General features: G+C 35.6%; 5 protein-coding genes across 5 annotated transcripts; 4 read left to right on the forward strand and 1 right to left on the reverse strand.

Moving 5' to 3' along the window:
* Positions 1 to 789: 789 nt before the first annotated feature.
* Positions 790 to 2,950, forward strand: LOC110729082 (glucan endo-1,3-beta-glucosidase 8-like). The gene is made up of 2 exons (XM_021908782.1): positions 790 to 1,362; positions 1,651 to 2,950. Exons 1-2 carry the CDS (start codon positions 1,031 to 1,033, stop codon positions 2,765 to 2,767), a joined length of 1,449 nt encoding a protein of 482 aa, XP_021764474.1. The 5' UTR covers positions 790 to 1,030; the 3' UTR covers positions 2,768 to 2,950.
* A 1,317-nt stretch (positions 2,951 to 4,267) lies between these two features.
* Positions 4,268 to 9,930, forward strand: LOC110729085 (syntaxin-32-like). Its single transcript, XM_021908785.1, has 5 exons — positions 4,268 to 4,799; positions 7,310 to 7,560; positions 7,654 to 7,820; positions 8,670 to 8,867; positions 9,482 to 9,930. Exons 1-5 carry the CDS (start codon positions 4,559 to 4,561, stop codon positions 9,639 to 9,641), a joined length of 1,017 nt encoding a protein of 338 aa, XP_021764477.1. The 5' UTR covers positions 4,268 to 4,558; the 3' UTR covers positions 9,642 to 9,930.
* A 95-nt stretch (positions 9,931 to 10,025) lies between these two features.
* LOC110729084 lies at positions 10,026 to 14,642 on the forward strand. Its single transcript, XM_021908784.1, has 4 exons — positions 10,026 to 12,459; positions 13,228 to 13,443; positions 13,526 to 13,617; positions 13,724 to 14,642. Exons 1-4 carry the CDS (start codon positions 11,383 to 11,385, stop codon positions 14,436 to 14,438), a joined length of 2,100 nt encoding a protein of 699 aa, XP_021764476.1. The 5' UTR covers positions 10,026 to 11,382; the 3' UTR covers positions 14,439 to 14,642.
* Positions 14,643 to 15,000: 358 nt separating this feature from the next.
* On the forward strand, positions 15,001 to 16,533 carry LOC110729086 (fatty alcohol:caffeoyl-CoA acyltransferase-like). Its single transcript, XM_021908786.1, has one exon. It carries the CDS (start codon positions 15,010 to 15,012, stop codon positions 16,378 to 16,380), a length of 1,371 nt encoding a protein of 456 aa, XP_021764478.1. The 5' UTR covers positions 15,001 to 15,009; the 3' UTR covers positions 16,381 to 16,533.
* Positions 16,534 to 19,331: 2,798 nt separating this feature from the next.
* Positions 19,332 to 23,561, reverse strand: LOC110729088 (E3 ubiquitin-protein ligase At1g12760-like). The gene is made up of 5 exons (XM_021908787.1): positions 23,395 to 23,561; positions 21,476 to 22,276; positions 20,913 to 21,038; positions 20,545 to 20,830; positions 19,332 to 20,163 (listed from the first exon to the last, which is right to left on the reverse strand). Exons 2-5 carry the CDS (start codon positions 22,144 to 22,146, stop codon positions 19,969 to 19,971), a joined length of 1,278 nt encoding a protein of 425 aa, XP_021764479.1. The 5' UTR covers positions 22,147 to 22,276; positions 23,395 to 23,561; the 3' UTR covers positions 19,332 to 19,968.
* Between the last annotated feature and the right edge of the window lie 296 nt (positions 23,562 to 23,857).

Below are 23,857 nucleotides of genomic sequence, written 5' to 3' on the forward strand. Positions count from 1 at the left end.
TATGACTACTATAATATTTTAATGATTATATAGTTCATAATTGACACATTTTTTCAATTAATTAATTATATTATTTTATTAATGGTATTAAATATAATTATCAACATTTTTTTGATTTATTAAATTTTTAGTTTCATTTATGTAATTTTTATTCTTATTTTATAGTTTATCAAAAAATATTTATTTTATGTTGGATTAAAATTTCCAAAATTTATATTTACATTGTAGATATTATAAGACTAATTGTGGCCATTTTATGACGTGAAAAAAATGAGCGGATCATATTATATATCATTAAAATAAATAATATGGTAGTCATTTTTCAAATGAGTGGGGTAAAAAATTGATTAATTTTTTTAAAAAAGTTGTGATTTGATCAATATGATCCTTAGGGTAATTAAAAATGACTACTCCATATAACTCGACTTACTAAACCATTGGGGAATTTCTAATTACCAATAACTTTTCGACTAAGTTTCTTACATTAGTCAATACTCAAATTTGCCATTAAGTACCGTGCATGAACGACACAAAATTTTAATCTCCCAAATCTTTAACTCTACTTTGTAGTGCTTATCCATTCAATTTGACTAAAGAAAGTGAGTCTTTTAGTTCTAAACCAATTTCTCTAAGATGTCATTTTCACTTCATAGTGTTGGTAAAGTAATGACTCTAATGAATGATCACTACTTATATGAAAACTATAGTATAGTATGAAAACATCTAAAATGAGAGTACATACTATTACTATTTAATGTCAAATTGCCTCAGCAAAATCAAAAGAATGTGATAAAGATGGGAATGACAGCAATCACAGCACTATAACTTCCATTTGCATGGCCCTGTAACTGAATAACAGAACTAAGGAACGAATCTCTCTCTTTCTCTCTCCTCTTCTACCATACCCATCATCAAAAACATCCCTTTTCTCCCAAAATCTCACCTACCCATTTCACAACTTTGAAAAGGGTATTCAATTCAAAGATACCCATTTCAAGATTCATCACAATTTTAGAAAGAACCCTAAAAAATGGCATTTTTGTACTGTTCTACTCTGTTTTTAGTAATGGCGGCTGTATTTTCTCAGGGTTTAAGTGTTGGGGTGAACTGGGGTACCATGGCAACTCATCAGTTACCTGCTGATATGGTGGTTCAGATGCTGAAAAATAATGGGTTTGATAGATTGAAGTTGTTTGAAGCTGATGATAATATTTTGAATGCTTTAATTGGTACTGAAATTGAAGTAATGTTAGCAATTCCTAATAATATGTTGGAGGAGATGAGTAGTGATCCAGATGCTGCTGTTTCTTGGGTTGATGCTAATGTTACCTCTTACTTCTATTCTGGTGGTGTAAATATCAAGTTTAGTCTCTTACCTTTTCTAATACACACCAACTGTTTGATATTTTGCTTCTTTTAAGTTCTTAATCTTGTAAAGTACTGAATTTTTCATGGGTTTTTTCATTATGGAATTTTCATGAATTTTTCTTGATGAATTAGGAGTTTGATGGGTTTTTTTTACTCATGATGTTGACTGTTCTGTGATATTTGTGAAGGATTAATTGATAAAGATTTAAAGTGTTGAAAGTTACTTTTATTGCTTTGATTTTGATCTCACAATGTTCTTTGATTAACCTTTTTGTTGTTCAGCTATGTTGCAGTAGGCAATGAGCCAACACTACAGACCTATAATGGCACATACCTGAAGTACATGTTACCAGCACTCAGGAACATCCAAGAGGCCCTTAATCGGGCAGGACACGGTGATCAAATCAAGGCGACGATTCCTTTCAATGCTGATGTATACTACTCTCCTGAGTCGGATCCTGTGCCCTCTGCTGGAGATTTCAGGCCTGAAGTTCGAGACCTTACCCTTCAAATCCTGCAGTTCTTACATGAAAACAGTGCTCCTTTTACTGTCAACATTTACCCTTTTCTTAGTCTGTATGGAAACAAGAACTTTCCTATAGATTATGCTTTCTTTGAAGGGTCAAATGTGCCTATAAGAGATCAGGGTTTGAAATACACCAATGTGTTTGACGCGAATTTTGATACTTTATTGTCAGCATTGAACAAAGCTGGGTATCCTGATATGGAAGTTATAGTAGGAGAGGTAGGTTGGCCAACTGATGGTGATATACATGCCAATGCTGAGAATGCTAAGAGGTTCAATCAAGGCCTTCTTCAACATATTATGTGTGGGGAAGGGACTCCACTTCGAAAGGGCAAAATCGATGTCTACCTGTTCAGTTTGATCGATGAGAATGCCAAGAGCATTGCACCAGGAAACTTTGAGAGGCATTGGGGTCTTTTCGAGTTTGATGGAATGCCAAAGTATGAACTCGATTTAGCCGGTATGCAAGAAGATAGGACACTAATCCCAGTGGAAGGAGTGGTATATATGGAGAAAAGATGGTGTGTTTTGAACTCTGATGCTACAAACTTTGGGGACTTGCCTGAGAACATAAACTATGCTTGTAGTTTGTCAGACTGTACATCCTTAGGCTATGGATGTTCATGCAACCATCTGTCAGTCCAAGGGAATGCTTCCTATGCTTTCAACATGTATTATCAGATTAAGGGTCAGAATATCTGGGACTGTGATTTTGATGGCCTGGCTATGATCACTGATCGAGATCCATCAGACAGAAGCTGTCAGTTTCCGATCATGATTGACTACAGCTCCTCTGGGATTTTGCGCAAGGGAGTTTTTGATGTTCTATGGACAAGCATAAGTGTATGTATTGTGTTTTTGCTTGTTCTGTGAATGTACTAGAGAAATTTTGTAGGGATTCGCGGACAATAGTCATTGTAGAGGAATTATGTTGTCTCTTGTATATTGACATTGAAATTGAGTGAACTGTATGTAAAAATTACATTCTCCCTTCATGGGAACATTATATTTGAATACTTAGCTTGATGCCAAACTATTGTTCTAGCTTCTATAAGTTTTTTTTTTTTTTTTTTAAAAAAAAAAAAAATTATTTTTATATTCTGTCTGAGAACTGTAAGTCTTTTAGATAATGTGCATATCTTGAAGTAAATTTTTACTAGTGTAGTGAAGATGACATTGTATTGCTTGACTACTTGTTATGGCAGTGTCAAAAATTGAAGATCCAGCTATGGTTGCTTGTTAATGCTATGGTTGCTTGTTATATACCTTATTCCTTCGTCGACTTGAAATATATTGATCACATTGTCCTAGTCTTCAATTCCAATTGGACTTGGGAACAAAGAGAAATGAAAGTTAATCATTATGCATTTTGCCAAAATTAACATTAATAATAATATACGAATTAAATGAAGCCATACTAAGAAATGTTCATTGGAGTCGTCTTTATTGCCATGTATGAAGTATTTGAAGGAACCCGGGGCTAGAGTGCTACACTCAAAGATACTGTTGAAAATATGAAATTGTGGCGATGACTGCCTTTGTAATCTTGCAAGGGGACGGACTGTGATGTGGAGGTTGTGTGTGCTGTGTAGGCATAAAGACATAAAGCCTTTGATGCACATTTTGGAGGTGTTGTCTTTGAATTATACAATATAAGCATGAATAAGAAGAATAAATTGAAAATCGTTTTACTACATAATCAGTTTTGCTTTCTCTCTTTTCTTCTTGTAATGTCACTCTGTAAATACAGTGTTTGTCAAATGAACAAATTTGAATAGAAATTGACTTAATAAGTCGTAAATTGGAGCACTTATGTATGATGCACAATTAGGAGTGTAAGTGTTGTCTTTGAATTAGACCATATAAAGCTAGTTAATTTAGCAAGCATAAATAAGAAGATAGAATTAGGAGTGTATTATCTAAGGTACGTTCTCTCTTTTATTCTTGTAATATCACAGTACAACTAAATACAGTGTTTTACGTGCAAAACAACAAATTAGATTAGAAAAAATCACTATCAATAAGTCGTAAATTATTTCATGCACCTGGGAGTACTGAGAATAATGTTCTATAATAACGTGAATGCCATACAAATTTGGTACTTATTAGTAACAGTTTTCAATTACAATGTTTCACACTCTCAAGTGTATCAATCAAAGAAATTTTTTAAGTACATACTCATTTTTCATTTTCTTGAAGATAAATAACAACATAAAAGATGATCATGATCATTCATTAAGGCATTTCCATCCCCCTCCAAAAAAAAAAAAAAAAAAAAAATCGACGGCTAAAAGTAAATCTGCCAGCGTGGCATCTCAAATCATAGCCCTCCTTAATCACTCTTCTTTGTCCCCACCATAACAACATTTCTGGGAATTTAGAAAGAGAAAGAAAAATAAAATAAAAAATCTCTAAATTTGCTGTAATTTCAAGAGAGAGGAAAAATTAATTCCCTCCCTTTATTTTTATTTTTTTTCGGACAACAAAATTCAAAGAAAATTCCTCTTCTATCTTCAAGATCCCGAGATCTGGGTATTCAATTGAACAAAAAGATCACATAAAACCTCAGAAATTAGGGATTTTAGATCTAAATTCCTCCCAATTTCATGATTGTCGGTGAATTCTGGAAAAAATTCTAGGGTTTATAAACATTTAATTTGTGAAATGAGGTCTGCGCAATCGTCTTATCGAGATAGAACTCACGAGTTTCAGAGCATTGCAGAGAGGTTAAAGAAGTCGATTCCATCAAATGGGCCGAATAATCCGAGTAGCAGTAGCTCTGTTGGTGTTTCTCAGGTTAATGGGCCTAGATCCGCTGTTATTCAATCGGAGTTCAATAAACGGGCTTCCAAGATCGGGTTTGGTATCCATCAAACTTCCCAGAAGCTTGCCAAGCTCGCTAAGTGTAAGTTCTTCGCTAAGTGTAGTTGGTATTGTTCATGTTTTGATTGGAATTGGGGAATGTATAATGTGGTTGATCAAATTTGGTGTTTTGTTTATTGGACTTTGATCAGATTTTGCTGATGCAATTGGGTTTTAGTTTTGATTGGAATGATGTACTATTGAGTGAATTGGGTATTTGTTTGATGGGATTTAGAGTGGCTTATGATGAATTTGGTAGATGCTTTAGATGAGAGATTGAGAGGAGAATGTGACACTAACACACTGATTTTTCTTAATCAAGGGTTGGCGAAGAGTTGTGGCTAGTTGATTATGAGTAGGTTGAGGTTAATCTGTGAGACTGTTTTTGAGTATAGATCATTTAGTGTTATTGTGTATATGAGGTCGTGTGATGCAGTTGATTGATAGTCGCATTGTGGAAGTTTTAGCTGGCTTGTGTAATGTTAGTGATCATATTTGTGTTGTGATTATACTCGAACCGGGATAAGGAAGTGTAAGGGGTTATTTTTGTTTATTGTCATGTCATTTCAGTAGAGAAATGGGTTTATGATATAGTAGTGGATTGAATTTATGAGTTTTGGACTGTTTGATGACCTTGATGTGTTTGATCATTATTGATGTTGAAGTGTTGAACTATCACCTAAAACTGAGCTATGGAGGAAGTTTGATGGGATTTTTCTCTGATTCTTTGTCGATCGTTGATGAGGAAATGTTGCAGTATTGAATATGATGGATTTTGGATTGACTTCATGGGAGTTGTACTTTTTAGTTTAGTTCTGAATTATGTTAGCTTGATAGATCATGCTTCGTGAAGCTGCACTGATGATGTAAATGATACATCAATGAGAGATACATCAATGAGGGGGACTGAGCTCTTTTCCGAAATTATTAGTTGCTTTTCTTTTTGTAGACTTTTTTTATTTTTTTATTTTTTTATTGGAAATATGTAATCTGAGTCATGTGATCCAATTTGGCACCTAAACCAAGCAATGGTGGGGATATGTATGTTATTTGTGTGTTAAGGTAGTGTTGACAGCAATATGTACTTTTGAAATACTTTGTTGTTCCAATTTGAAATATGAAATTTTTTAAAATTCTTATGTATTCAACACACTATATTCTAGTAATTGAGGAGACATCTCAGGGCATCTAGGTGAAGCATTCCTACTTTTAGTGGTTTAAATGCTGTATTAGGTTCTGAGCATAGGATGTGGTGTTGATGATGTTTGAACTTTGATCAGAATTTGTTAATGCAGCTTGATTATTTTTTTGTTTTATTACGATGGGATTAAGAGTGGTTGGTGTTGGAGTATGTAGACGCAGTATATGAGAGGAGAAATTTGACACTAACACTCTGAAGTCTCTGATGTTCTTAATCAAGGTGTTGAGATTTTGCCAAGTAGGTTATGATTAGGTTGTGTTAGTATATGAGTCTATTGAGTATAAATTATTTATTTATTTATATACAAGGCGTTGTGATTTGGTCGATTTGTAGTCAGATTATGGAGGTTTTGGCTGGCTCGTCTATTGTCAGGGATCAGATTTGTGTTGTGATTCCACTTGAATTGAGCTTAGGAAGTTTGTGGGTTATTTAAGTTTATTTATTGGTTCGGTAGAGAAATGGGTTTATGACATAGAGGTGCCGAATTTGGTAGGTGTTCTTGATGCATTATATTGGAAAGATGTTTTACTGAGCGAGGTTGTTTGTTTTGATGAGTTTTGGATTGGCTAATGACCTTAATGTTGAATTTGATATGTATGTAGTTGCACTCTGAATTCCTTGATTGGAAATGTGTGATTTCAACATCATAATTGATGTTGAAATTTTACCTAAAACTGAACTATGGAGGAAGTTTGATGTGGTTTTTCTGTGATTTTTTGTTGACTCTTGATAAAGAAATATTTTGATGCTGGATATGATGGATTTTGGATTGAATTCATGGGAAGTTTTCGTTTTTAGTTCAGTCCTGTGTTCTTTTAGCATTAAGATTGTGCTTCATTAAGCTGTGCTGGTGATTTTAATGATACAGCAATGAGGATGACAAAGCCCTGTTCTGAAACTATAATTTTTTTATTTTTCTACTTTATAAATTTTTTATTGGAAATATATAATCCAAGTGATGTGATATAAATCAGCATTGATTTCCTTGCATTAACCCTAAACTAATCAGTGACGGAGATCTGCAATTTGTTAGGGTTAAGATAGTGTTCAACATTATATTCCTACCTTTTGTATGTTAGCATGTTCTATGAGGTTCTTCTTCTGGGCTGTTCTGTTATGGGTTTTTTGATAGTCATAATAATTTCTGTTGGAGAGGCTTTGACGTTCCTTGTCTTGGAGAGTCTCAATTTCTGTCAAAGTGTCTGTTATATTGTTGATCCCTGGGATACTTGTTTATGCATTAATTTGAGCAGAACTTACTAAAGTAAAAAGTGATGAGTGGCGCTTTTTTGAAGTGTATGTTATTTATCTTACTCTGATTTATGCTCATTAGTCATTAATCTGTTTCCCAGTGGCCAAGAGGACGTCTGTCTTTGATGACCCAACTCTTGAAATTCAAGAGCTGACTGCAGTTATCAAGCAAGACATTACTGCGCTTAATTCAGCTGTAGTAGATCTGCAGCTTCTGTGCAACACCCAAAATGAGAGTGGAAATATTTCTAGTGACACCACTAGTCATTCTACCACAGTGGTAGATAACCTTAAGAACCGTCTTATGACAGCCACCAAGGAGTTTAAGGAGGTTCTTACCATGCGAACTGAGGTATGGTGTTTGGCAATGAATTATGTGGTGCTTTACTCTATGTAATGAATGTCATGATTTCAACTTACCCCGCCTTTTTTTTGGGATGTGCAGAATTTAAAGGTTCATGAGAATAGAAGGCAACTGTATTCGTCAACTGCATCAAAAGAGCCTGCAAATCCTTTCGTCCGTCAGCGGCCATTGGCTGCCAAATCACCCAATGGACCCTCTGCTCCTCCATGGGCTAATGCGGCTTCAACTTCATCCGCTTTGTTTCCAAAGTAAGTATTCTGAAGCTGTAGCTCTCATGTGAAGCTGGTGTCTTTCTATCATAATTATATAGCAGTGTTTCTATTCTTCTCTGTGTAGTTTGCAAACATTATCCATTGAATTTCCATTAAACTCGAATCTTTCTTTGTTAATGCCTATTTGATTCAATATTTTGTAGCATCATAGTCAGTCTTTAAAGCTATAATAGAAGATGCATGGGCCAAAGAGGCAAAGAGGTCAACATTATTTTCTTGAATAACAAATGTTTTTCAGAACTTTATATTTATATGGTTGTCAAAATGTGCTAATGATTGGGACTTGAGTACTTCCCCTTCATGCAGTAAACTGCATCTGAGAAACTAGAATTGCATAGCCTTTTTGTCTAACTGAATTGGTACTGAGGCTCTCTTTTTTGTCCTTTTGATATGTTCACGTGATGTTAGGCTATTTTCATATTGGCAACTTTATAGAATAACCAAGGATAAGAATTAGGAGTTGACATCAGACTTTCATCTTCAAAGAATTTTGCTTTACCTTTTGTGCATATTATGAATCCTGTTAATGGATTGCATCTGCTGTGCGCTGAAGAGTATAGACTGAGGGCTCTATTCTGATCTACTATTACTTAGCTCTTTTCTTACTGTTAGATAAGAAAAGTAGAAAATTTTATTGATGATTATCATTCAACTCAAGTTGATGTGCTGCAGGAGCAAGTGATACACAGAAGTATAATTTACTTATCTTTGTAAATTCTTTCTCTATGTAAATTAATAGAAATGAGTAACCCACTTCTGTTTCTTTCAAGCATTCGTATAACTTAATTAGTTAAGGTGCTGACTTCATTGTTCTTTATTTTGCAGAAAGTCAGCTGAGGGGGACTCTCAGCCATTGTTGCAACAACAGAATCAACAACAGCAACAGATGGTTCCATTACAGGACACTTATATGCAGAGCAGAGCTGAAGCACTTCAAAATGTGGAGTCTACAATTCACGAATTGAGTAATATTTTTACACAATTGGCAACAATGGTGTCACAGCAAGGAGAGATTGCAATCAGGTTTGCATCCTGTAGCTTAAGATTTCTGTTTTGACTGAAACAAATATGTGCTAATGATTGGCTTGTCTCTGTAGTTGACTCTCAAGTTATTTTAAATATCTAAAGCACTTAGTTTTTGCTTGTATTCATTTATTGGATCTTTTGCTGAACCTTGATTAAATGATGCTGTAACTGTCAAGTTGACTGCCTTTTTAAGTTGATGAGATATGGTTATAGCACAACCTTGCTTTTTATTTGCCGATCCTCGACTCCTCTCTATGATTAACAAATTTTTATTTTGTTTTTCTTCTGTTCAAGATCAACCACAAGTATTCACCTTTACACGGTACAGTATCTGTTGGCGAAGGCCATAGTTATACCAACTTCTGAAAAAGAAAAACCCTTCAAATATTTAATCTTTTTCACTGTCTCCTAGCCCTAAAAGTACACACTTGATATAATGATATACCATTTGCCTGCTGTATGAGCAAAAAAAGATCTTACTGATATATGAAACAACTTTACTACATACTTATATGATTATATCTGTAAGATGCATTTTCTTGGGAAAGTTGGCATGCTTCTCCAATGTAAATCTGAATTTGTGATCTGACCTGGATTCTGCATTATTGCAGGATTGACGAGAACATGGAGGATACTCTTGCAAATGTTGAAGGGGCTCAGAACCAGTTGGTCAGGTACTATAACAGTATATCCTCAAACAGATGGCTGATGATCAAGATATTCTTTGTATTGATAGTATTTCTGATGTTTTTCCTATTTTTTGTTGCATAAATGTCATTCATAGAACCTTTTTGGCTGAGTATATACGTTGAAAAAATTTCAAATGAACAATAAAGAAAGTTGTCATTGTAGATTGGGCTTGCCCCTTATTTTAGATTGCTTTATTTCTTCCTTTTTTTTTTGTTTGTTTTCTATTTCTTGGAGGGAAGAGAATAGTGTGTGGCTAAGTTGAAATATTGAAACAGGTAATTTTTCGGCAGAACAATATGTAATATCTACGAATGTTGTAAACATTGCTAATTACTAGATGAAAGGCTCTCTTATCTTACTGTTTCTGCTATTTCAATTTTCGACATCTTCATATTATGTTTCTGATTACATCTAGTCATGGCAGTCTTGGTTTGCTGCCACAGATACAGTAGTGGATGCTCGAACAAAGTGTTTTGACTGTGAATTCTGTGCATAAATTGTTTCGAGAAATAACTGTGACAAATTGTGCAGAAATTTGAAAAATCTTACTGGTAAATTATACAAATCTTATCTGATATTTGTAGGTGTTTAGTTTGTTGAACCATTATTTGGTTTTTTTTGGGAGTCCCACGCTTAGTGCCCTATATTAATTGCACTTTATTTGAAATGAACATGACTTTTATCAAATATGAATAGCATGTTCAATTCAAATTAAAAAGCATAAGATTATTTATTTTGTATTGTATAATGTATATGGTTTGGGGCCTAAAACATTGCCAATAACTAGTCATTGGGGTAATTGATTTCCTGTCATGTTAAGGTGGTAATGTTATTTGTATTTTTAATTTAACATGGTTAGATCAATTGGCCTCAATTAAAGGCTCTTATCATAGGAAGTCTATCCGGCAATGCCCAGAAGGATAGGGAGATGGGATCTGTGCTTGATGAGAATTGAACCTCACACCTCAAGGATGTGAGGTGACCTCTAGGCCACTGATCCAAGAGGTATGAGAGTATGAGACTATGAGTGTGACAGATGTTACATAATGCACATCAAGACACCACAAGAATTAAATTCGCCATATGATAAAATTTGTTTGAAATGTATGGAGTAGCTTATGGATAGGTCACGAAGTTAACTCAAACCGATGTGTCAAAAAAAAAAAAAAAAAAAAAAAACCCAAACCGAAATGTTTATCAAGAGTTTGGAAACTGCCTACTTTGTACGGAGTACAATTATATTGTATATATAACTTTTTTTTTTTTAAAAGAAATAATTTATATATGTATATAAAACCTATAAACCTAAGATTCCTAATCACCCATATTTCCTTAAAAGTAAATTACTCACTCCGTATCAAATTAACAGTAACATTTGGCTTTTACAGTTTTCAAATCTTTACATCTCTAATTAACTAATGTTTTAAAAAAAAAAAATCAAAATAGATCCATCACACTAAACTATTCGTATATTTGTTCTTCTATACTCCGTACTTCTTATTAGTAATAAAATACGGTCAAAGTTTATACTTATAATTGAACTTCATAAAATGATAAAATCAATAACTAGGGACAAGGTAGTAATAATACTCCTTCCAAAACAAGAAGAGCACAACAACAGCGTAACGGTCCCGAACGTTACTTTCCAAAATTCAAAATCACCCCCCTTTCAAATAAGCGGGACTCCCGTTTTTTCTCTCTCTCCTCACATTCAAAAACTTACCTCCTTCCTCTTCAGATCTCAAATATAACGTCCATTTTTTTTCTCCCTGAAACTTCACCTCCTCTTCTTCTTCTTCACTCGAGCTTTTCACCTTCATCAATGGCGACTCTTACCCCAGGAATCCTCCTTAAACTCCTTCAATCCATGAACACCAACGCCAAACCCACCGGCGAACACCGCTCTGCTCTTCTCCAAGTCATCGGAATCCTCCCAACTTTACCCTCTAATTCTCTATCCAACACTGCAACTACTACTCCCACTTCTAACCTCGACCTCTGGCCTAACCATGGCTTCCTTCTTCAGCTCTCCGACTCCAAGAACTCAACCTACATTTCCCTCTCTGATCGTGACACCGATCTCATCCTCTCTAATCGAATTCAATTGGGTCAATTCGTTTACCTCGATCGATTCGTGTTCGACCCTTCTTCTCCGATTCCTTTTGCTACCGGAATCCGACCCGTTTCCGGGAGACACCCCTTTATTGGGTCGCCGGAGCCGTTAACCATTCGGGCTTCCAAGGAGAAGAGGGATTTCGTCATTCAGCCTGTTTCGGATTCTAATGACTCAATTGACCCAATTTTATCGCTTCTTCAGAAGAAGGGGAGGAAGGATAAGGAAGATTATAATAACAATAGTAACAAGGAGAATTTAGGGGTGACCCCACAAAGATTCACTTCTCCGGCGCCGGCGAAGAGGTCGGTATCGGCGGGGAGGAGAGAGAAAGTCAAAGAGAGGGACCCTTCTCCGGCGACGACTAAAGTCAAGAGGTCAGCATCACCGGTTCCATCAAAATGTGTGGTACCGAGTTTGGCCGAGGCGAAGGCAGCGGAGGAAGGGAGGAAAGCGGGAAGAGAGGCGGCTATCGTTGTGCCGTCTCGGTATCGGCAACCATCACCAACAGCAGGGAGAAGGGCCGCATCACCGGCTTCAAGGAGGATGTCGTTGTCGCCGGCTAGGAGATTGTCTGGTGGTGGAGGAAGTTCAGGGAATAGGAAGAAGAGTATTAATGGTGGGATTATAAGTGGAATTGGGAGTTTGAAGGTTTCTGAGGGTAGTTTGGGAAAAAGTGGTAGTGGTGGAGGAAGGAAGAGTTGGGGTAATGAAGGTGAGGTTAAAGAAAAGAGTAGTAATGTGAAGAGTAATAAGCCTGATTTGCAAGCTCTTATTCGAACTCAGGTACTGTTTTAATTTGATCAATTTTAGTTTATGACTTTATGCTTTGATTTTGATTTGTTTTAAATTATCATATTGTTTCTAATTTATTGTTAAGAGTTTGTACGAAATTTAAGTTTATATAGTAGCTAATTAGCTTTATTATTTCATGACTATTGCTAATTGTAATTCTTGGGGGTTTTAATGTTCAGAATATGATCTTTCATGTTTATATTAATGGATGGCAAATGAAAATAAAATAGTGTCTTTTTGTAATTGTAGATTAATAGTGGCCTACTAGAATTCAAAACAACCCTCTTTTAAAAATAGCAAATGCTTCTAAAGATTAGGAGAGTCTTACAGCTATCGGCCTTGGCCATGATTGCGTCTTCATTCTGTACTGACTTGTATTAGTTAAGTTGATGTGTGATAAGTAATTCTATGATGTGTGAGCCTAGAAGTAAATTTACTTTGGCAATGAACTTATTTCTCTGTATATGTTCAATAAACTGCATCAGTAAGTAGTGTTTGCAACGCTAAACTGGAATCAGTAAGAATTTTTTGCAATGATACACAAGCATGTAGATGATGTTGAGTTTTTGGTTTCTTTTGTTGAGATATATCCCTTTCAATCCTAAAATAATACTTATCATGATCTCATTTCATTGTTTGTTGACACTTGACAGTATGGTATTTTAAATGCTTTTGCTTCCAAGCTTATTGTTCATGCCTTCATAACCCTCATACTATATAATTGAACTGAATCTTTCCTGACGGTGCTAAATGTTTCAGGCTGCTTTGTCTCGCCGTTTAAGTGATGTACATAGTCATGAATCAAAGGATGATGCTACTTCTGATAGCAAGTCCAAATCTAGCACCCCTGATGAATTTGTCACACCTGACAAGCCATTTGCTTTAGCTGCTGGAATCACCATTCACGATAAGAAATGGACTGATGGTAGCGTGCCACTAGATGCTGTATCAGGCAGCCTTGCAAAGCTTGGGAAGGTAGGAAGCTTTTTAAATTCTCTTTTTTTCTTTATGAACTGCAGAGGTTCTCAATTTGTGCATATGTTTGCAATAATTGTAGGAAGCTATCCAAAGGAGGGCTATTGCTGCAACTGCGGCAGCTGAAGCTTTGCAAGAAGCATTGGCTACTGAGTCTATTGTAAGGAGTTTGAGGTAAGTTAATCTTTAACACACTGATGTGTCCGTTTTTTTTTTCCATTTTAGATGGAACTTGTATCAATAATAAATTGTGACATGATTCTTCATTTTGTATTTTCAGCATGTTTTCAGATCTTTGCTCTTCATCAAAAGCTGGAAACCCTTTACCTACAATAGACAGATTCTTATCCATGTATGAAAATGCCTCACGAGCAGCTGCCAATGTCGAGTCAGTTTCATTTAGTCATAGTTCTGAGGCGCAGGATGTTGTCATTCCTACTGAGCAATCAAAGTCTGCTTCTGCTTGGGTTGAAGCTGCTCTCTCCACTGATCTTGCGGTTGTTTCCCTTCTCACTGGCCAAAACACTGAGTCTGTACCCCCACCTTCCCTACCAAAGAGCTCTTCAAAACGCCAATCTATAGGAAGCACAACTAAAAACCACTCAAAAACCTCTTCAACAGTGTCAGAATCACCTAAGAAGACATGGACAAGAGGCCTCGGAATAAGAGACACAGTAGAGCTAGCTATTACTTTAAAGTCTGAGATGGAGATGTGGTTTTTGAAGTTTGTGGAAGAATCATTAGATGCTGGATTTCGTGTTTTCAGCGAGTGTGGCAACAGTGGTGGCCGGAAACTGCCAGTTGAATGTGGATCAATTGCTGCAATTTTGTCACAGTTGAAGAGGATAAATGACTGGTTAGATCTTGTTGTCAAGAAAAGGGATGAAGTGTTAACTGACAAGATTGAACGACTCAAGAGGAAGATCTATGGTTTCGTTATTCAGCATGTTGGAACAACTTTTGACAACAACTCGACTCCTATTTCTTCATCTTAAAAGGTCCAGCCCTTAGTCAATTAAATAACAAGGTGTTCTTATCAGCAATTCGTTGTCTTTCGTAGAACTATTATGCTTGTGTCATTGTTTGATGTCTTAAGCTTGTTAGAGTTCTCACAATTAATCTGTAATTTGCTTCCTTTGCAAATAAATTATTCAAATATTTTGCGTATAGAAATGGGTATTTCTGCCTCCAATTTTTCAGATCAATCTTCATAATATTTCCATGCTTCATACATTTAATTTGCATGCCTTTTTTTTTCAAAAAATTTATACAGTTAACAAATATTCAGTCAAGATCTTGTTATTTTAAGCGCGAAGTCTATTGCAATATTTCAAGAAAATAGAACTTTTATGAGGAATAGTTATTTCCAGAGTCTAACCACTTCTGTTCATGCATTTTCCAGCATCTTTATTTTAACTCATGACAAGGTGGTGATCTGCAACCCGCCGCTCTTTGTAAACAGAGATTATTTCTCTAAGAAGCTTTGCATGTACAACCGAAATTTTTCCAATTGTATATTTCTATAAAAACAAGCTCATAATAATATTATTAATTCATTGAATTTTCATGGCTTCCTTAATGGAAGATATACATTTTCCTCACCTTTCCATCCCTGTAACTGTCAAGCACAAGGAGGCAGTGCTTCCTGCAGGCCCAATCCCTGTCAACCATGGAGACACTCTCTATCTCTCCAACTTGGATGACATAATTGGTTGCCGGGTTTTTACCCCTACTGTGTATTTTTACCACTCGACTCCATCCATGAGCAAGAATGTGGTAGAAAAACTACGCGATGCTCTGGCTCTTGTTTTAGTCCCCTACTATCCCTTCTCAGGGAGGATTAGGGAGACCAGCAATGGGAAATTAGAGATATTTTTCGGGCCTAATCAAGGTTCTCTTATAGTTGAAGCTCACTCGTCGATAGCCTTAGCTGACCTAGGGGACTTGTCAACCCCAAATCCTTCATGGTCACCATTGATATATAGATTTCCTAATGAGGAGCCATATAAAGTTGTTGACATGCCTCTGTTAATAGCACAAGTGACTTATTTTCGCGATGGAGGCTTTAGCCTTGGTTTGAGAATGTGCCACTGCCTTTGTGATGGCATAGGTGCTATGCAATTCTTTAATGCTTGGGCTACCACGGCTAGAGTAGGAACTTTAGTCGCTTCTCCTAAACCATGCTGGGACAGGGAATATTTCCTTCCTCGAGATCCACCACTCATAAACTATCCACACATTGAGTTCATGAGTGTTGTGGATGAATCAAGCCTGACAAGGTCATTGTGGGAAGTGAAGCCGGTACAAAAATGTTATAAAGTCACCAAAGAATTCCAAGAACAAGTCAAGTCTTTGGCCCAAGAAACCAATAAAGATACTAATTACACTGCATTTGATGCTATGGCTGCTCATGTGTGGAGGTCTTGGGTGAAAGCTCTGGATGTGAAGCCATTAGACTATGAGCTACGCCTCACTTTCACAGTCAACACCCGCCACATGCTCAAGAACCCGCCATTGAAGGATGGATTCTATGGAAATGCAGTGTGCATTGCTTGTGCCACAAGCAAAGTTGAAGAGCTTATCGATCACCCACTCCCTTGGACAGCTGATTTGGTAAACAGAGCAAGGCTTAGTGTTAATGAGGACTATGTAAGGTCCACAGTGGACTATGTCGAGGTTAGAAGGCCTAAGACACTTGAGTTTGGGGGCAAGTTGACAATAACACAATGGACAAGGTTTCTACTCTATGAATCAGCTGATTTTGGATGGGGAAGACCTGCTTATGCTGGACCTATTGACTTGACACCAACTCCTCAAGTTTGTGTGTTTCTTCCTGAAGGTGGGATTAATGCTGATGGCATGCTAGTTTGCCTTTGCTTGCCAGAGACAGCCTGTAAGAGGTTCGAAGAGCTTTTCTGCCTCATTGACAAAGCCTAGATTGAGATCGATGAAGTACCACTATATAAACTCTACTGTATTAGCCATATAAAGAGAATACTTAGTTTGTTTGCTTGACCTTGCATTGTCTTAAGAAAATGTATAAGCTCCCTCCTACAAAAAGTAAATGCAAAAGTTGTTATTTCAGTATAACTGTTTTTCCTATAATTCATTTTATTCAGTTTTTTTTTTTTTTTTTTTTTTAGGGAAGCTGTCATACTCGGAGAAAAAATAGACTTAATACTAACTCAGGGTTTTAATTAAGTAAATTTCATATTTGTGTTTTCAATAGATTTTCATTACCATCCATTGCAGGAGGCGGTTTTGAGTAGTATTGGGAATTTATGAAGGAATGCAGATTCTGTTCTGTAACAGAACATGTACTTAGTGTAAAAATATGTTCTGTTTAATGGTTTCAGAAGAATAAGTAGTTCAGAATTAGTCCTTTTTCATGCAGTGCAAGTTAGATTTATCCTCGTCTATATAATGCAATAAGGTAATATTATGTACAAGTTTATATGAATACATCATTGTATGAATCACAGAAGTTTTAGATAGCATTATATTGTAACAAAGATATGGCAATACTCCAATTTCCCAAACAATCTAAGACCAAGATGCTTCTTCAAAAGCAGCTTCACCACAGGGGAATAATTCCTTATTATCTTTTCTACTTTTCTATATAATGCCCCAATGCTATCTCTGTTGCATCAGGAATAACTTTTGATCCATGCCAAAGGTCACTTATGGCATGCCTGAATCCAAATCGACGTGTTGCTGAGCTGTCCCCTGAGCACTTATGTGACTAGACTGCGCAATTCCACATAGGCCGAGAATTTGGCAAATGCACATTCCAAGTGAGCATCACTTGCAATATCCACATGTAGTCTTGTGCCTCAGCATATATAGAGACAGTTCAGATTTCCAACTTTCTAATAGAAAGTAAAGGGAATAACTGATAGTGCAAGTGTGTTAAGACTTAACTCTTGAGTTTAACAAAAATTGAGAATTAAGCCTCATGTAGTAGAGTAATTGATTTAGATAGAGTAAGCAGAAAATAAAATTTGTATGTTTTATAGAGCCAATTGGATTGAAGTTAACAACAGAAAATCCCTTCATACTTCCCTTTTTCCAAGATTCTAACTTTGCATGACAGTTAGGCAACTAACAAAAGGTGAAAAGTTAATCATTTTTTTACTTTCTCGTCTGGTTTGTTAGACAAATACACTGTTTTGAAACACGTGAATTGAACGTTGCCTCACAAATCTAAAGGATTTTCAGAGGATAATACTATTATTGGCATGGTGTACTGATTCACCAGAATATCTCCCTAAGTGTGTTAGAGTTGGAACTATGATATGCATGTTTGTGTCATGTGGCATTCGGCGTGTGGCGCCTGCCCGCGTCCATCCTCCATGAATGCTGCATAGTTATTCCCAACATGCTCTCATTTGTTCCCTTTACAAATCCATTATCTATATAAGCATCTCTCATATAGTCACCTCTCAAACACCAACTTACATCCAACTCTAGTTTTAAACACAAAACAAGTCCATTACCATCAGTACCAACATTTTCTCCCTTGTTTCCCATATTTTACTTAAAATGTCAATCAATTCAAGAATTGTTGATTTGAAAAACGCAAACATATATGCATTTGAAGCTTGTATAGAAGACGAACATTCCAAAGGCTGTGAATATTATGCTCCAAAAACACGATTAGAAGGAGATGATGACGATGATGATGGATATGATTACGCACCAGCTGCATAGTTTTTCAGGCTTATTGTTTATTTTAGGCTCCTAGAGGATGTTAGATTATGCAGAGTACACAGTTAACAGTTTCTCTGCAAAATTTTGAGTTATAAGCTACTCCTACACTTTCTAGTTAATCGCGGTAGTTTGGTGTCAAACAACTGTTGAACTTGTTACAGGATTATATCAGTTAATCCAAATTGAAAAATATTGAAAATTTGAAACAGATGATTGTTATTCTGCACAGATTCTCTTATTTTCTGGTCCTAAGAAACCCAAAAAAACAAAATCTTAACTGCAGCAAATGTGCACTTTGTTATTATTCAGAATTTCAGTGTGATTATCTCACGGAACAGAATAAGTGTGCAATAAGTCCTTGAAAACCACATTTCTTGGTACTGTTATAAAATCAAAAATGTTTGATGTACTACCTATAGAATTGTAGTTCAAATTACACGTTTAACATGACAAGTAGTTCCAAACAGAAGATTACTCCATATAATCTAATTTAAAGTTAAACATACAAGTTCCACTTTTATTCAACAATTAAACCATACATGGAATTGACCCAACAATATAAATCAATACCATGATAATACAGTCTTTATTTTCAAATAAAAGTCATGCTAATAAATTTGTCTTTTCTCAGGTGTGTTTAAAAATATAAATAAATAAATAAATAAAAAGGACACAGTAGCATTGTTACAAATTTTACTATACAGTGGAAATTCATTAGCAGTCCCACCTCCCAACTTTAGTAGTTGTGGTGTTAAATGTTGAATCCCATTAGTGTGATTAGTCCACGCCCCATAATTGAGGAAAAGAGGAGGAATTGATGCTTTCTTTAAGCATTTTTATACATTGTGCTTTAGTCTTTAGATTTTCAAATTCAAACTTGACAATTTGGTGAAACAAGCATTATGGAAATTTAACATAAAACTTTTGTGCAAAACTCAACAAGTTTATTTCCTAAATTTTTTGAGTTAATATTGAGATTGAATTTTAGTTGCATCATTATACATTTATACCTTATTTATCATCATTGCACGGCTTCTTCACTCCCCTAGCAAAATGATACCGCTTATGTTAATAGGGTAGGTCTAGTGGCAAATTAGCAACACCTATTGTAGAGGCATATTAAATGACAAATGATAGTATATACGTAGCTTAAAGTAGAAAGATTAAACAGCAAAAAGTAGACATATTTAACATTCCGTCAAAAATAAGAAAGGTTAAACAGTAATAACACTATAACACCGAACTAAAACAAAATTTTGTTACAAGCTCCTCACTTCGTTTCACAACAAAATAGTACAGTAGTTCGGTGAAAAAAAAAAAGGCACCAGAATTGCCAGTCCAATAAATAGAAGTTGCTATAATGCTATTGGGTAACTACTAACTAAAACTTGGTTTCGCCCTTTGCTACAACATACTCCGTAGTGAAACTATAGTATATTTCGTATTAAGCAATGTTTTTTTCATCCTTACAGGTTACAGGTTAGGATGGCGGTCGGTCGACAAATCGTCGTCACCTTCAATTTTATGGCCTATTTAGGTAATGATTTATCATCTGTACAAGCATCTTACAGAATCTTGGATGATTACAACTGTACATTCCTGTGCAATCTAAAGCACAATTTAAAAGAAAAAAAAGGTAGAAAATAAAATCAAGAGGATCGGTGGTTTGGAAGGCAACTTTAACTTGTATTTTCAGGAGAGAAGAGTTACTGACAAAGTTCCACCATGAAACTTAAAACCAAAGGACAAAAAACTTTGGTTTCACTAACCTGATCCAATTCTGGGGAATCTACAGATGATAAGACTTTGAATGTATCATGATTGTAGAGAGGCGGTGTTTGTTGGTGTTGGTGGTGTCTCATCTTTTTCAACGATCTCATATTTGCAGAGTGGACACGTAGCAGTGATTTTTAGCCATTTATCTACGCACTCTGCGTGGAAAAAATGAGTACAAGGTAGCTCCCTCAGCTCATCATTATCCAAATAACTCGCCAAGCAAATACAACATACCTGTGATGATGGAAACATAAAGATCAGATTTATGTTATAGAACAATGAAGGGCATTACGTACAGGGGGATGTAGATTCAAGGGGAAAGAGCAAAAAGGGATTCCCCCTCCCCCACACACTTAGTTTAATTTCATACAATTCAGTCAGTCCACAATAAGTTCGGGTCAGGTAGATATTAGAGAACATGGGCATAACTAATTTTGGAAACTCTGCATCAAAATTGCAAATCTACAGAGCACTATATTGAAAAACCTGAACGACAATTGAAGGGGGGGAACAATCAACAGGGCAAGATATAGCTGCAATCAACTTCAGCATTCCATTAAAATCATATGCTCTTGAACAAAACATAAATCAAAAGATAAAGGTCCTGTGACCTACCGCATCTTCCCCAGAGATTGTGCGCTCCTTCTCTGTTCCTACAGCAACAATTCCCCCTTCGTTATAGTCAGTTTCCTCTGTAGTACCGCCTTCATCTTTCTTTGTCTTGAATCTGTAGGTTGGTAAAGCATTTATGCATTCTTCACTAGCTCCTCGAACTTGATTTAGATCCTCACGGATCCCAAGGACTGATATTATGCAAGGTAAGCAGCAGCATATCATTGCACACAAAATAAAAGGCATGGCATATCCGATGCAGCTCAATGTAAGATAAACAATGCATAACCTGAAAGAATCCCAGAAGATGGTTAGATGCTGTATGAGCAAAAAGGAGCTTGAAACTTCATGCCAAGGACCAATGAACATACCTATACAAATTAGGAGCCTCGGCTGCAGATGCATGTCCTCCAAATATCCAAACATTACCCACAACAAACCAAATAGCAAAGAAGCAATCCAATGCCATTTTGAAGTGGTCCATTATCAAACCAATCCTGAAAAAAGAATAAGCGATACAAAAATACTTCAGCACAGTTCAACATCCACATAATAAATACAAGTAATAAAATGAACAGATGATGAAAAAAAACGCAGATGATGTTTTTCTGGTAGAACTAACGCAGAGGAAAATAATAAAACTACTAGGCTACAACAAGTCACAGTTAGATGATGAGGCCTACCCATAAATACAAGTTCTAAGATTTACTGATATTTTGAAAGTGCAAAGAGAAGTGAGCAAGAACATAATGAAAAGGCCAGGTAAGAATATACAATAATTAATGTGGAAAGCCTCTCCACATCATGTATTTCTTTCATACATTGCACATTCCTGATATAAGCCCTTAATAGATACAAGCAAATGCTTGCTCTATCATCTTGATGGGCAATTTAACAACTTCAAATAAAAGGTTCTTCATGAATAAGTTGGTACCTTGTAGTTGCAATTCCCATTGTTTGACTTTCATAAGTAGTTCTAGGTGCATTCTGATGATCTTCTTGTTCTGATGGCTGACTTAAGGAAATAGTTACATAAGAATTTGGGCCTGATGACGAGTTTGTGCGAGGAGATGTCTGGCTTGCCTGAAGTGCACCACGTTCAGCCCCCTGGTTACGGTGAAGGAAACGCCAATAGAGTACAGGGAGGCTTGCAAAACATCCACCTGTGTACCCAACAACCCAAGCAAACAATGGGGCTTGAGGATGTTCATGTCGTGACAAATACAAGACAGTCATGGATGCTATAATCTGACTCAATGTGAATACTAGCTCAGTGGATATCCAAAAGCCGGAATTGAAAGGACTCCAATTCCGCCGGCCAATTCCCTCATTTCTCCTAACAAAAGAGGAGCTCCTAGTAATCGTGTGAGTAGGTGGAGGTGATGTTGATGGAGGTGCTTGCATGCCACTTGTTTCCCTATGAACATTATTAGAATTGCCAGCATGAGAAAACTCTATATTAGATATATTTAAAGAGGAGGCTTCACCACCTCTTTCTATATCAATTACGTGCACATCATTCCGATGGTTTGTATGCCCCTCCATAAGCAATGGAAAATGGTCAGCCTGACTCTCTTGCATTGGCTCCTGAGATGATACAGCCATAGTCTTCAATATTAACTAAAAGATATTAAGTATAAAACAGCGATTCACCAGAATGAACAACACTTCAAAATCTCATTTTGCCAACTAAAATTCAGTATAACTCTGTAGAAATATGTCGTTCGATCTGAAGCTGCAAAACCACATCCAAGCCATAAAACTTTCAGTTGAAGACCTTTATATTGTGAGGATATACAAAGGAAATCAAGAGGAGAAAAAACTACATCATATCACATAAAGATAGAAAAAAATTACAGTATAAAAAATATTAAAAATATAGAGAAGCAGAAACAATCCACTGTCCACAGATTTTAACACATTTATCTGTTCAAAATTCGGCATTCAATAATCAAGTATAACAGATACCAAGCAACACTAAACAGTAAACACACCACAATCTTGCAAAATGCTTGGCAGAGGGTAAATTTTACTTTGTATTTTGAATTTTCAGCACGAGACATACATCATTATATGCTTATACCAGGAGAAAAAGATGACAACGAGAGCAAACTATACCGAAAATTTTCAACATAAATTTGAACATATACTTGTATAACAGAAAGTAAACACCCAAGAATCCACCCGAGCAAGAAAACTAACTCCATAATTCTCATCATGCATTTTCAAGGGGCAACAAAAAGCACATATTCAATCCATGACTATAAAACAAGGTCACCCAAATGTAAGAAAAATGGTTACTTCCTCCACACAATGAGGTAAAGAATAAGCCATACTTCATGTGATATGTTATTGGAATGATGAAGCAACCAACATTTCTTCTTCACAAAAACTAATCATATACCATAAATTCCAACCAAAATTAACCTAAACCAAAATTACTAAGCAATAATTACAATAATTAACAAATATAAAAGGAAATTAATAATCCATAAAATACCAGCTCAATTCAAAATTTTAGCTCAAATCAAATTTTCAGCTCAATTTTAATATTATAGCTAAGCCAAAGAAAACTAATTTAGCAATTTCAATAACAACAAAAATAATTTAGAACAGATTTCCGCAGCTCACATTCAATACACCAAAAACCCTAATTAATCTCAATAAAACAGAGCTCAAACAGCTCATACCTTCAAATTTGCATCAACATTATCAAATTAACCAAGAAATTGACAATATTTGATTAAAATAACACCAATTTCAGCTGAAAATTAACAAAATATGCAAAATATCATTGTATTGGATTAAAAATTTGCCATAAATTTAGATATATTGAATAAGAAAAAAACTTACAATTATTTCATAAAAATTTGGTTGAAAAAATCGGATGTTTGGTGCGCAAAATTTCTTCGTTTTGTCTGTTCTTCCTTCCACCAACTTTCGGACACAGAAAGAGAGAGATTTGAGGAGAGAGAAAGAGAGATGGAGGAGAGAGAAAGCGTCAAATATCAACCAGTGTATTTTTATTTGGTTTTTTTTTTTAATTTCTCTAAAAGACTCTTTATTTGTTTTTCTTTTTTTAATTTTTTTGAGGGAGAGATTAATTAAATATTAATCCTATTTCTTTTCTAATCCTACTGTATTATTGAATATATTAAATTTTACTTGTAATAATTTAATAACACCTTTTTGTCGGCCCAATAATTGTAACCCTATATTAATCTATTAATAAATTGATTTACATATATATATTCAAAGAAAGTTAATTTAATACGAAGTATATATTGTGTGTCGGATATTTCAAAATATAATACTG

Source organism: Chenopodium quinoa, unplaced genomic scaffold (assembly GCF_001683475.1).
Source record: "Chenopodium quinoa cultivar QQ74 unplaced genomic scaffold, ASM168347v1, whole genome shotgun sequence".
NCBI classification, from domain to species: domain Eukaryota; kingdom Viridiplantae; phylum Streptophyta; class Magnoliopsida; order Caryophyllales; family Amaranthaceae; genus Chenopodium; species Chenopodium quinoa.